The sequence below is a fragment of the Anopheles coluzzii genome, chromosome X, assembly GCF_943734685.1.
Source record: "Anopheles coluzzii chromosome X, AcolN3, whole genome shotgun sequence".
Classification (NCBI taxonomy): Eukaryota; Metazoa; Arthropoda; class Insecta; order Diptera; family Culicidae; genus Anopheles; species Anopheles coluzzii.
Window position 1 is genome coordinate 3,422,721 of NC_064669.1, and position 12,201 is coordinate 3,434,921.

The 12,201-nt window shown below is 54.6% G+C and overlaps 2 protein-coding genes across 18 annotated transcripts in view; one reads left to right on the forward strand and one right to left on the reverse strand.

The window, feature by feature from the left end:
- The window catches only part of LOC120948290 (uncharacterized), a 47,809-nt gene extending 37,692 nt beyond the window's left edge, over positions 1-10,117 (forward strand). For all 5 annotated transcript variants that reach the window (XM_040364459.2, XM_049609558.1, XM_049609545.1 and 2 more), the window contains one exon: positions 685-10,117. In XM_040364459.2, the coding sequence (XP_040220393.2) occupies positions 685-6,429 (5,745 nt within the window). In that variant the 3' untranslated portion in view covers positions 6,430-10,117. The remainder of the gene's footprint in view (positions 1-684) is intronic.
- Positions 8,543-12,201, reverse strand: part of LOC120955001 (leucine-rich repeat flightless-interacting protein 2) — a 30,483-nt gene continuing 26,824 nt past the window's right edge. For 12 of the 13 annotated variants that reach the window (XM_040376006.2, XM_040375922.2, XM_040376228.2 and 9 more), the window contains one exon: positions 8,543-12,200. In XM_040376006.2, coding sequence (XP_040231940.2) covers positions 12,090-12,200 — 111 coding nt within the window. In that variant the 3' untranslated portion in view covers positions 8,543-12,089. The remainder of the gene's footprint in view (position 12,201) is intronic. The other variant, XR_005751779.2, reaches the window with a different exon arrangement.

The following is a 12,201-nucleotide window of genomic DNA, read 5'->3' on the forward strand; positions in this document are numbered from 1 at the left end:
TCAGATTTTGAATTTGACGTTTTTGTGTTGGAGTTCTACAAGTTGTTTTGCAGTACATTCATGTCAAAACTCCAAATAAAAACGACTCACTAGACCCTAGATTCAGATTCTAAGCCTAGATCATTTCAGTCTGCAAAAATGTAAACAAACTCCAATTCATCTTTTTTAACCATTAAACATGCGTGTGTGTGTGTATATATATGTATATACATTGAAAATTGTCATCTTTCGGTAAACTTGGTTATGCAGATGTATGACATTATTGAACCAATGCAATAAGCATGACTATTAAAATGTTCTATACTTCAGTTTATGGTTGGGATTAGAACACACAACCAGTTGTATAACAGACTTGGTGCTTACCACAACACTGCGGGACGATCGCTATGCCTACGCAGTTTAAAAGCCTACAGGTTTATGCCGAGCCCTATTGCTATTCATTAAGCGCATAACTAGCCAACGCATGAAACGATCTTGGACAAACTGTAATTGCTCTACCTGTCAAAGCAACCGCCAACTCGTTGTACTTTATGCGAATCGCACTAGAAACGCGTCGAAGTGCATGTAAAATAACAACACTAGAGCACGGTTTAGTGTGGTGGCACCCACGCGGCAAAACTGCATATATCACACCCCTAACACCCTCGTTTTGCTCATGCACTGTCTCCCCGTTTTTCGTTGCAGAGTGCGTGCGGCGCCAAGATCGGCATCCGGCGAGCGCTGCTAAACCGGCCGGACGTCGTGTCGATCGGTGTCGTGTGGGACTCGGAGCGGCCGCCCGCCGACCAGGTGCACGCGGTGCTGAAAGCGATCGGCACCACCCTGCGGCTGTGCGACGTGTTCCAGCAGGTGTCCGATCACCGGTGGGCCCAAACCGTCCACCACGAGCTGGTGGGCGTCGTGTCGTACTACGGCAAGCACTACACCACCTTCTTCTTTCACACGAAGCTGCGCGTCTGGGTGTACTTTGACGACGCGAACGTGAAGGAGGTCGGCCCGAGCTGGGAGGGCGTCGTCGAGAAGTGTTCCCGGGGTCGCTACCAACCGCTGCTGCTGCTGTACGCACTGCCCCAGCCCCAGCAACTGCAGCAGCAGCAGCAGCAGCAGCAGCTCCAGCAGCAGCTGCAGCAACATCAGCAGGAGCTGACGACCCTCGCCCAGCATCGCAGGGCCGTTACGCCGAGCCCGGAGAAAGCGTCGATGGGCTCGAATGTCCGGCGTGCCATCACACCCACCCCGAACCGGGCCCTGCCGATCTGCGACTACCAGAATCTGACCGTCATACAGAGCAAAATATTCGCGTCGGCGAACGGCAGCAGCACGAGCGGCCCGGCCAACACGGCGGCCGGCGAGGACGGCGAAGGGAAGGAGCACTACATCAGCCGGAAGGCGGTGCAGAATGTGCTGAGCGCGCAGTACCAGAACCTGTCCGTGATACAGGACAAAATCTTCCCATCGGCTCACGACCTTCAGCAGCAGCAGCAGCAGCAGCAGCAGCAGCAACATCAACAGCAGCAGCAACAGTTGCGAGTGTTAGCAAACGGTCCCACCAAGCAGCAGCAACAGTTGGGCTACAATGGCGTCCCCCCCAACTCGGTGGGTATGCCGAACGTGTCACCGTCCTCCTCCAGCGGTACGGCCTCCTCGCCCGACGGCCTCTCCATGCCGGACCATCTCAATCAGCCGCGGCGGCGCGATTCGGGCAACTGGAGCGGCGACCGCAACTCGGCCTCCTCCTCCTCCTCCACCACGCTGGACAATCCGTACCTGTACCTGGTCGGCAAGCGCCAGGTCGGGGGCAGCGTCCCGGCCAGCCCAACCCGTGCCAACAACTCGGCCGGCGCCGCCGGGCTCGGCACGCACGGGGCCGCCCAGTTCTACGACGCCGGCTACGATTCCTACTCCCTCTCGTCGACCGACTCCTTCCCGTCGAAGCACCAGCCGAGCGGGGGTGGCGGCGGCGCCGGTCCGAGCGCCGCCGGGCTGCTGCTGTCCGCGGCCGGCGCGGCGGTCAAGATACCGGACTCGGTCGTGCTGTCCGGCGACTGCGAGAAGCTGTGCATGGAGGCGGACCAGCTGCTGGAGAAGTCGCGCCTGCTCGAGGACGCGCACGATCTCGAGACGGCGCTGGTGCTGTGCCACGCGGCCGCCAGCAAGGCGCGGGCGGCGATGGACGCCCCCTACAGCAACCCGCACACGATGACGTTCGCGCGCATGAAGCACAACACGTGCGTGATGCGGGCCCGCTCGCTCAACCGGCGCATCCTGATCGAGAAGGGAGGGGAGATGATCAAGGAGCAGCAGCTGCAGCAACAGTTGCAGCAGCAGCAGCAGCAGCAGCAGCTCCACCTCCACCACCAAACGATGCAGCAGCAGCAGCAGCAGTATCACGTGCTGACGAGCGGCGGAGCGCTCCAGCACCGGCGGCAAAACAGCAAGGAAAAGCTGCTGGCGGCGGGCGGCGGCCACCACCACCCACATCACCATGCGCTGGCCGGCTCGACGACGGCCGGTACGACGGCGGGCGCCGGCACCAGCAACACCGCCAGCGCGTCGCCCTCGAAAAGCATCGAAATCTACGCCACGCTGCCGAAGAAGAAGGTCACGCTGAAGCTGATCGAGGCGGAGCACGTCGAGCCGGAACCGGCCGTCGATCTGAAGGCGGCGGCGGGCGGCCCGGCGGGCGGCAGCGAGCGGGAAAGCCGCAGCCTGTTTGCGCGCGTCACCTCCTCCTCCGACAAGGACGGCAAGGAGGGGCGGGAGAAGCGCAGCCGCAGCGAGGACCGGAACAAGGCGCTCGCCGACCCGGGGCTGGTGAACGCGAAGGACACGCTGCGCAAGCACAAGGAGGAGAAGGACGCGAACGAGCGGAAGGAGAAGGAGGCCAAGTCGGGCAAGAAGCAGCACAAGATCCGGCGGAAGCTGCTGATGGGCGGGCTGATCCGGCGCAAGAACCGGTCGATGCCGGACCTGACCGAGGCGGTCGGGTCGGGCGGGCCCGGCTGCGACCCGACCGGCAAGGGCGCCGACCTGCTGGAGGGGAAGGGTGGAGCGGGCGGTGCGGGCGGGCCGGCCGGTGGGGCGCTGCACGGCGCCTCGCTCGACGACAGTGCGGTCGGGTTGAGCGTGAGCGCGAAGGACAACGCGAACAGTGGCTACCTGTCCGAGGGCCACTTCGACTACCATCCCATCTCGAACACGAACCCGAACCTGGAGCGCAGCAAGCTGATGCGCAAGAGCTTCCACGGCAGCGGGCGGTCGCTGTCCGTGCCGAAGGTGCCGCCGCCACCGCCCGTACGCATCGGGTCGGCCCTGAGCGCCGTCTCGAGTGGTACGGCAGGGGCGTCGCAGCAGCAGCAGCACCACCAGCAGCACCAGCAGCAGCAGCAGCATCAACCGAACGGAGCTCCGTACGGTTCCTCCTCCTCCGCCTCCTCCTCGCCCTCGATGCTGCAGATGCAGAAGCTGCCGCTGAACGGGGTCAACCTGCGGCACCTCGAGTACGTCACGGAGGCGGCAGCGGCCGCCCATCCACCGTCCGGCATCAAGCCCTTCCACGAGGCGAACGTCTCGAACCTCTCCACGATGAGCTCCAACACGAGCATGAGCGAGGACTCGTGCCAAACCATCATCACCACCTGTGCGGTCGTGCACCAGGAGCAGTCGCCGGCGAAGCCGCAGGACCTGCCGCCCCCGCCGCCCACCGAGGAGGTCGACTCGATCGTCCGCTACCAGCAGCAGCAGCAGCAGCAGCAGCAGCAGCAGGTACCGCAGCAGCAGTTGGAGCTGCCACCGTACCCGAGCCCACCGTCGACGACGTGCCATTCGCGGCAGGCAAGCGAGGACTTTCCGCCACCGCCGCCAGCAATCGACTTCGAGCCGCTGCACGAGCAGCTGAGCGAGATCCAGAGCCTGCAGACGACCGGTGGGCAGGGCAAGCCGCCGATGATGATGATGATGATGTCCCACAGCTCCGGGCAGACGGGCATACAGAACACGACCAGCATACTGGCGCAGCTGCAGGCGAAGCAGCTCCAGCAGCAACTTCAACAGCAGCAGCAGCAGCAGCAGCAGCAGCAGCAGCAGCAGCAGCAGCAGCAATACCAGCAGCACCAAGAGCAGCTCAACCTGAACAACCCGATCAGCACTAGCGAGATACTGAACGAAACCACGCGCTCGGAGATCTGGCTGAAGGAGCTGCAGCTGAAGCAGCTCGCACTGAAGCAGCAGCAACAGTGCCGGGAGGTGTCGCCCGCTCAGCAGCAATATCAACCCCAGCAGCAGCAAGGGCCGAAGCTCCCGGCCGGCCCTCCCGCGACCGGTGGAGACCAGCGCAGCGTGCGCGACCTTGCCTCACGCTTCGAGCAGATCAAGCTCTCCGTCGGGCAGCAGCTGCAGTCGCAGTCGGCGGCGCACCCGCCGAACGTGCGCACCGGCATGAGCGGGCTGCTGCTCGCCGACCAGCAGCAGAAAGCGAACGCTCGCTCAACACCTCCACCGCCGCCACCACCGCAACCGGCCGCAACGGACGTGCCGGACACCGTGCCCAGTGCAGACTTCTCCACCGGCAGCGGCGAGGATGTGGTCGACTGCCCGCGCGACATCGGCATGGTGTACCGGATGCAGCTGCCCAAGCCCCGGTACGACATCGCCCAGAGCCAGATCCAGGAGGAGATCCGGGAGGTGGAGATGCTGAACCAGGTCGTCCAGCAGACGCTCAACAATGGGGCGGCGGCTGCAGCAGCAGCAGCGGCCAGCAAGTCGGACGTACTGCCGGCGGCCGGCCGGACCAAGAAGAAGAGCGTGTCGTTCTGCGACCAGGTCATACTGGTGGCGACGGCCGACGAGGACGAGGATGACGGGTTCATCCCGAACCCAATCCTGGAGCGGGTGCTGCGGACAGCCGGCGGTGCTGGTGGCGGCCCCACCGCAGCAGCAGCAGCGGCCGCCGTCGGCTGTACCGATGCTGACGTCACGCCGGGCGTACTGCTGCCCGCGGGCAACGGTGGCGAGTCGGTGGCTCCTGCCGCGGGTCTGCCGGAACGGCTGCCGACACTGTCCACCAGCATTACGTACCACCCGATCAAGGCACCGTCGCCGACGCAGCAGCTCAAGCAGCAGCCGACGCCGCCCGGCGCCCCAGTCTACTCGCTGGCGGCCGACATGCACAAGCAGAACCTGGAGATACAGCGCCAGCTGCAGCAGCAGCAGCAGCAGTACTACGGTGCGGTGAACAACAGCAGCCCCGAGCTGGAGAGCTACAAGCAGCAGCAGCAGCAGCAGTACTCCTCCATCCCAGCGAACGCCACCATCTTCAAGACGCATCAGTTCAGTGCGGCTATGCCGACGACCAAGGCGACGCCCTCACTGTACGGCGTGCCGCCCAACATGTCGCTGCAGCTTCAACAGCAGCAGCAGCAGCAGCAACGACTCTACGGCAGCGACACGGGCAGCGAGCTTAGCTTTGACGGGCGCAACAGCTCCTCCTCCTCCCAGCTAACCTCACCGTACATGACCGTGCCGCATCTGCTGGGAGACGGTGGGGCTGGTAGTGGACCACCACCGCAGCATGCCGTCGGTGGCTACCAGACCGTGTCGGCGTCGCCGACCACCATCACCACCAACACGAGCCCGGCCTCCAACACGCTGCTGCGTCAGAACATTGCCACGCTGCTGCAGCACCAGCAGCTGGGCGGTGTGACGCCAGCGGCCATGCGGCCCACTCCCCCGAACGGCCACACCCTGCCCAATGTCTACCAGAAGCCGCCGAAACCGCTCAACGCCTACCAGCAGCAGCAGCCGACGACGACGACGACGACGACGCCCCAACAACAGCAGCACCAGCTCCAGCAGCTCACTAGCGCTGCCGGCTACAATGGTGGAGTCACCACGATGCCCTCCTACACGCAGCAGCAGTCCAGCTCACCCTACCAGCGCGTTCCACTGCCGCTCGGGTACGACAACCTCTACCACGAGCAGCCCTCGATGGGGCTCATGACCCAACAGCAGCAGCAGCAGCTTCTAGGTCTCGGCAATAGTGTCGCACAGCAGCAGCAGCAGCTGCAGACGAAACCGATCCAGAAGAAGGTGAGCTTCGAGCCGGGCACGAAGGGGGGCGGTCCGGACGGGTCGCCCGGTACGAACGTGTCACCTTCCCCGTCTGCCAACGGATGTCAGCCGCAGCAGCAGCAGCACTATCAACTACAGCTACAGGACGCACAACAGCAGCAGCAGCAGAATGTCGTCGGTTTGCCCACGCGCGTCGTCCCGATCGCGACGACGTACGGGAACGGGAGCGCGATCGTCAAACCGTCCGCCAAGGCGGTCCAGTGCAATCTCTGCCGGAAGAAGCACTGCATCCTGCCCGCCATCTACTGCAGCGACTGCGAGACGTATCTTGCCCGCTTCCAGATGCCGGTCCGCCGGTAATAGTCCACGGCCCGGACACTTACCTCCCGGGAGACCTGGTGGAATATAGTGCCTGTTGGAAACAAACCTGTTGGAATATAGTGCCTGTTGGAAACAAACCTGTTGGAAAATAGTGCTCGAGACACTCGAGGGAACAGAACGCTCCAAAACACGCAATTGGTTGTAAACCAATTGTTTTTTTTTTTTTTTTTTTTGCCGTCCGTCGGTGGCGAGAGGATTGGCTCTCTTGCCTCGCCTGTTTGTCGTGTCCGCCTGAATGTGATAACTTAGAAATGCAAAAACAAATCAAAAACAAAATGAAGCGCGGCAACCAGCCCTCGATGGAGTGCTGCTGTATTAATATTATTTTTTTTTTTATTCGGTGCTGCACTGTGCTGCTGCGTTGAGCTAACCTTAAAAAAGCAATAGTGGGGCGGTACACAGATGATGTCTGTGTGTGTGTGTGTATTGTATCATGTGGTGGGAATCACGGGGGAAAAGACCTGCGCGTCCTTTTTCCGACCAAACGCGCACCGCGACGAGGTTATGTTTACGATTTTATTTAGCCGTTGCAAGTATCCAATTTGACACCCACGTAGAGGACCGGAGCGCGCACAGGAGATGGAGAAGGACGGACGCTTCTTTTCCATCTCCGCTACGCGCGCGCCGCGGGTGTTTTTTTTTTAAATAATTATTTTATTTTTTAATTCTAATACACACACGCCTTAAACCGGCCAGAGCGCTGCCAGCTGTCGAACAATAACACTTAATGGGCGGCCTCTTAGTACACTTACCCCCTTACGTTTACTACTTTTAACACGCGTAGCTTAAGTTCATGCGCTAGTAAGTTAGGGATAGTATTACCTTTTTTTTTAAATTTTCCTTAGCGACAAGAAGGGGTGCGCAAAGGGGAAGGATGGAGCAACAGTGAACTCTTTGCCCCGGAGGTTTCTTCACAAGGGATTGTGTGGGATGGGCGTTCTGCGGGCGCTGCGCAAACAGTGCTCGAAAAAATAGTGGCCGAACAGGGCCGAATTGATGATCGAATCTCGCCAGCGGATTCGGTTCGGTGCCATCGTCTCGTCCTCCGCACGCGAAAATGCGGCTGGCTGACAACAGAAGGGAGTATTGCGGGGGGGGGGGGGGCAAAGATCGGAGGAGTAGTGTTCGAAAGTGGAAGAAAGAAGGGCGGAACAAAAAACTGCTCGATATAATAGTACTTAGCATTAGTTGATCGCTCCGTTTTTTTTTTTTTATTTTAACGCTTAAACACACGCGTTTAAACTTCCGCTTCCTTTCCCGCAGCTTCCCCCAACACAACGGGGGAAGGGTGGCAAAGGGAGGCGACCCTGAGAACAAAGCCCGTGGGGTGGAAAGTAATTTTAAATAAAAGCTAAGATAAGTATTCGGCTAGCAACAGTGGTAACCAATTTCCTGCCCCGTTCTATTTCATACTCCCCCATAACATTTTGTTGTTCATATCCCCCCCCCCCCCCCCCATACCATCCCTCTCTTGCCACCCACTCTTTTCTTCCATTTAGCAATTTAAAAAAAAAACGCGCATATTATTGTAACATTCAAATTTAAAACATTCCAACAATGCTTCCAGCGCGAGCAACGTTTTTTTGTTTATTTGTGTGTCTTTTTGTATTATTTTTTTTAGAAACAGCCGCCCCCTAATTCATCCCACAAGTGTCTGTGTGTGTGTGTGTGTTTGTGTCAATGTAACGTTTCAGCACGACGTTGCAAAGGCGCACCCGCCGCCGCACAAAATGTAAGATTTATAACGTTTAAATCGAAAAAAATGCATAAAACAACAACCACACGTGCCCATCATCATACACGCCGCTCCACAACGTTGTTGTTGTGTGTGTGTGTGTGTGTGGGCGCGTTGGAAACAAATAGTAATATAAATGAATAATAAAATATTACCTTTCACTATTTACAGAAAAAAAAATGATAATAATTGTTGCGTTTTGGGATTAAATTTCATTACTTTGCGCGGCCGGTTGCGGCGCCATTTGAATATTGAGAAATGGGGAAATTGGTTGTAACTGTAGAGTAGTTGTGAAACAAAAAATCCAATAACATTTTGCTTCTCGTAATTGCACTCCAAAAAAAAACGCATCAACGATCTTTTCGTTCATTCAAAAGAATTTATTTGCCCAGCTCTAGTAACGCGCCGGAACGCGCCGGAGGAGCCCGATTACACGTGGCGTTTTGTTTGTTTGTTTGTTTGCGAGACACAGGAGTATCATATAGTTCCGCGCTCGCTGGCTTCCGGACAAAAACATATACATATTAAACCCATTAAACACGATACAAGCCGATTGCAAAACATTTCTCGCTCACTCTCTCTCTCTCTCTCTCTCTTTATCATCCTCTTCGTGGTCTACAGGGTTTTCCAGGGATTCTTATAGTTGTAGGACACTTCCTGGACTCTATCCTATTGGAAGTGAACTTTATATGTTCGCAATTGGACTCTATGGCACCCTTTTTAGACAGGCTACTTGGAAATTCCTATTAGAGTTGTCCAACAAGAGTGCTATAGAGTCCACAGCTATGAGAGCTCCTGGAAAACCCGTGTATCGATTACCGCCAAAACTGCACTGTTTGTTTGTTTTCTCATTCAAGCATATCGCATTGCGTGTGTGTGTGTGTGTTGGTTGCTTTCTTTTCTACGCGTTCTCCCCATCTCTCTCTCTCTCTCTCTAGTATTTGTTTCGCTTTATGCTAATCTTTAATCGCTACTCACGCCTATCTCCTAAACACAGGTGTTTTGGGGTGGGGGCGGCTCTCACCGGTTGTGATTTATTTGATTATTTTGTTCTATATTTACGGGGGTTGCGCTTTTTTTAGTGTTTCGTTTTTTCATGTCCACCTCATTACCCTTTTTGCATCGTTTTACACCTTTCCTCTTGCCTTTCTGCTGCTTCTTCGGGCTCCGGGCCAAGCAAAAATAAATAAAAATCGACCTAAAAACAAGCGTGTGTGGGTGTGTGTGTTTACACAACTAATTTGATGATCCGAACAGTGAAAACTGAAAATGAAACCAACCGTTCCGATCGCACTATCTAAAACACTATCGTACGCGGCGAGGAGAAGGTGTTTACAGGGTTTCCCACGATTTATTGGTCAGTTCCCATGATTTTTTTTTTATTTTTGGTTCGTTCCCAAGATTTATTGATATTTTCCGATTGGATATCAATACAATTGGACCAACAAATTCTGGAAAACGGCCAAAAAATCGTGGGAACGCACAAAAAAAAATATATGGGAACCCACCAACAATTGATGGGAACCAACCAATAAATCGTGGGAAACCCTGTATAAGATATTTTTTCTTCTAACAGCTTTCGTATTCTCTTCCGAAAAAAAAGCACGTCCCGGTAAGATTTTGCGCTTTCCATTGCATGCTTTCATTGTGTTGCTTTTCCGGCACAACAGGGACAACAGCAACCTGCACAGCGAGTCTATAATTCATATCGTATATAATATCGTTCTAGCAACGCATTAAAATACACATTAGATACACAGAAGAGCAAGCGAAAAGAAAAGAAGAAAAGAAACGCAACATGAAATTTACAAATCGATTTAAGTAAAACTGGTGTAAAAGAAAAACAAACAGTACAAAAATTTACACATTTGCTGCCCGGTGCGAAACGCTGCTGCTAGACCTTGTCCTTAAATACAGCCGCAGGTCGTTTGTGTCCCGTAAACAAAAAAGAATTAAAAAAAAACAACCATGGAACCATGATTGTCGCAGACTTGTGACTTTTCCCCCCAATTTTCCTCGACAATTTCTTTTGCTACGCGACAATCGCAACACTTCTAGTGTGTAGTCTGAAGATGCAACACAATCGCAACAGAGGGCCGGAATTTACCGACACGTAATCCAATTGCATCTGCGTACCTCTCCCGCTCTCTCTCTCTCTCTCTCTCTCTTTCTCTCTCTCACTCTCTCTCTCGCTTTTTTCATATACTTTCTAATATTCTATCCGAAACGCTACTGTTGCTTTACAAACTCATCACCAGTAAAAAAAAAAGAAGAACGCTTTGCAAACGGAAAAAAAACTCCGTCTTCCTTGCGCCCTCTCCTGTTGCCTTATTACTACAAGTATTTGATGCACTTTATCTCTCTGCTCTCTGTTCTCGTTGCTTCGCGCGGCTCTATAGTTTACACAATACTCTCGAGTGTGCGTGTGCGCTTGTATTGTTTTGACTTTAAAATGTCTACGTTAACAAATAAATAATGTTTAGGCTAAGCGCGCGCGTGCTAGTGTTAAGATGGATTCGGGGAAATGAAAATGTTTCTAAAAAAGCGTACGCACTTAATACGTATAACAACGAGAGGAAAAGAAGGAGAAGAAGAAGAAAACACAGTCGGAAGCAAATAGAGCAAAGTCACTACCAAAGCACACAAACACACACAAGTGACAACACTGCAGCGAATGCAGCACACTCTGCTCGGTGTTGTAATACTCGTGGCACAACCAAATTGGTGCAATGCGTGTGCGTGTGTGCGTTGGCCAGGGAAGAGGAGGCCTAGGTGGAAAAGCTGACAAGCGCGGTAAACAAGCGCGGGAGGAGGGTATTGGCTTATAAAAAAAAAAGCAAACATGGTCCTCGGTAGCGCGCATTTTCGAGTTTTGTCTGACACTCTGTTCTATTTGTTGTGTAAATTTATTCCTAGTTACAATGTTTTTTTTTATTTTTATTTTTTGTGTACGGTCAGCTATCATGGTTCTTTTGCATCATCTACCCATCCCCTTGGCCCTCTCCCTCTTCCCGTTTGCCACATGTTGCTCATGCTTCTGGCACGCAGGCGCAGAACAGAACAGGTTTTCTACAAACGATCGCTTTTTGTTAATTTAAAAAAAAACATATTAAAACTTTTTTTTTATATAATAAATACTCGATGCCATTTTATGTGCAGGCTGAAGCAGGGAGCTATAGGTAGCAATAGGGGGGCCACAACATTGCATGCTCTCGCGAGTGCCAAAACTTGCCGCCCGTGTTGTGTCCGTGTAACGCGAAGCAGCGCGGCGCCTGTGTCCGTGGAAGGCGTTTCCCTTTTTTATCTGGTGGATAGGGGAAGTGGGGGGGGGGGGGGAGGAAGGATGTGCCTATTTTGGGCCATGCTATCTTTCTCTCTCTATATATTTACCGATTTAAGCATTTTGTGAACTTTCAAGCTTCAAAAGTAACATTTTTTTATACACAACATACGGACTTAACACGCCACATACACACAGAGCCTCCCCATCGCAGCCCTATACGCTTACAATGCGCGTAAAACGAGCGGCAGAGTGGGAGGCGGCTGAGGACAGGAGATAAACGATAATACATAACTGATCGGCGGCGCGTGTGGCGGGAGGGAGATGGCTCTATCTATCATGCTTGCTTTTCGCTTCTTCTTATACGCAAAGGGGATGGGTGCGAAGGGGGCTTAAGTCAAATCACGTCGAGAGGGAGGGGGATGAAGATGGGGTTTTTTTTTCTAACGAATGTGCCAACCCTTCCTCCCTCCCCCCCCATTGGGTGTTTGTGGGCGCTGCTGCTGCCAGTTATTTGTTCCCACGGTTCCCGCGCTCGCCGCCGGCTGGCTCGGGCGGGCGGCGCTGCGTCCTCGTCGCCGCCGTCCCGGATGCCACTGGGGACGGGGGGCCGCCCTGGTCCTATCATATGTCCTTCAGGATGTTGCTCTTGACGTTCTTAAGCTTGTCTAGCCGCTTCAGCAGATGATTGTTTGACGTTTCTAGCTCCTCCAGCCGGTCCATCGCTTCACGGTTC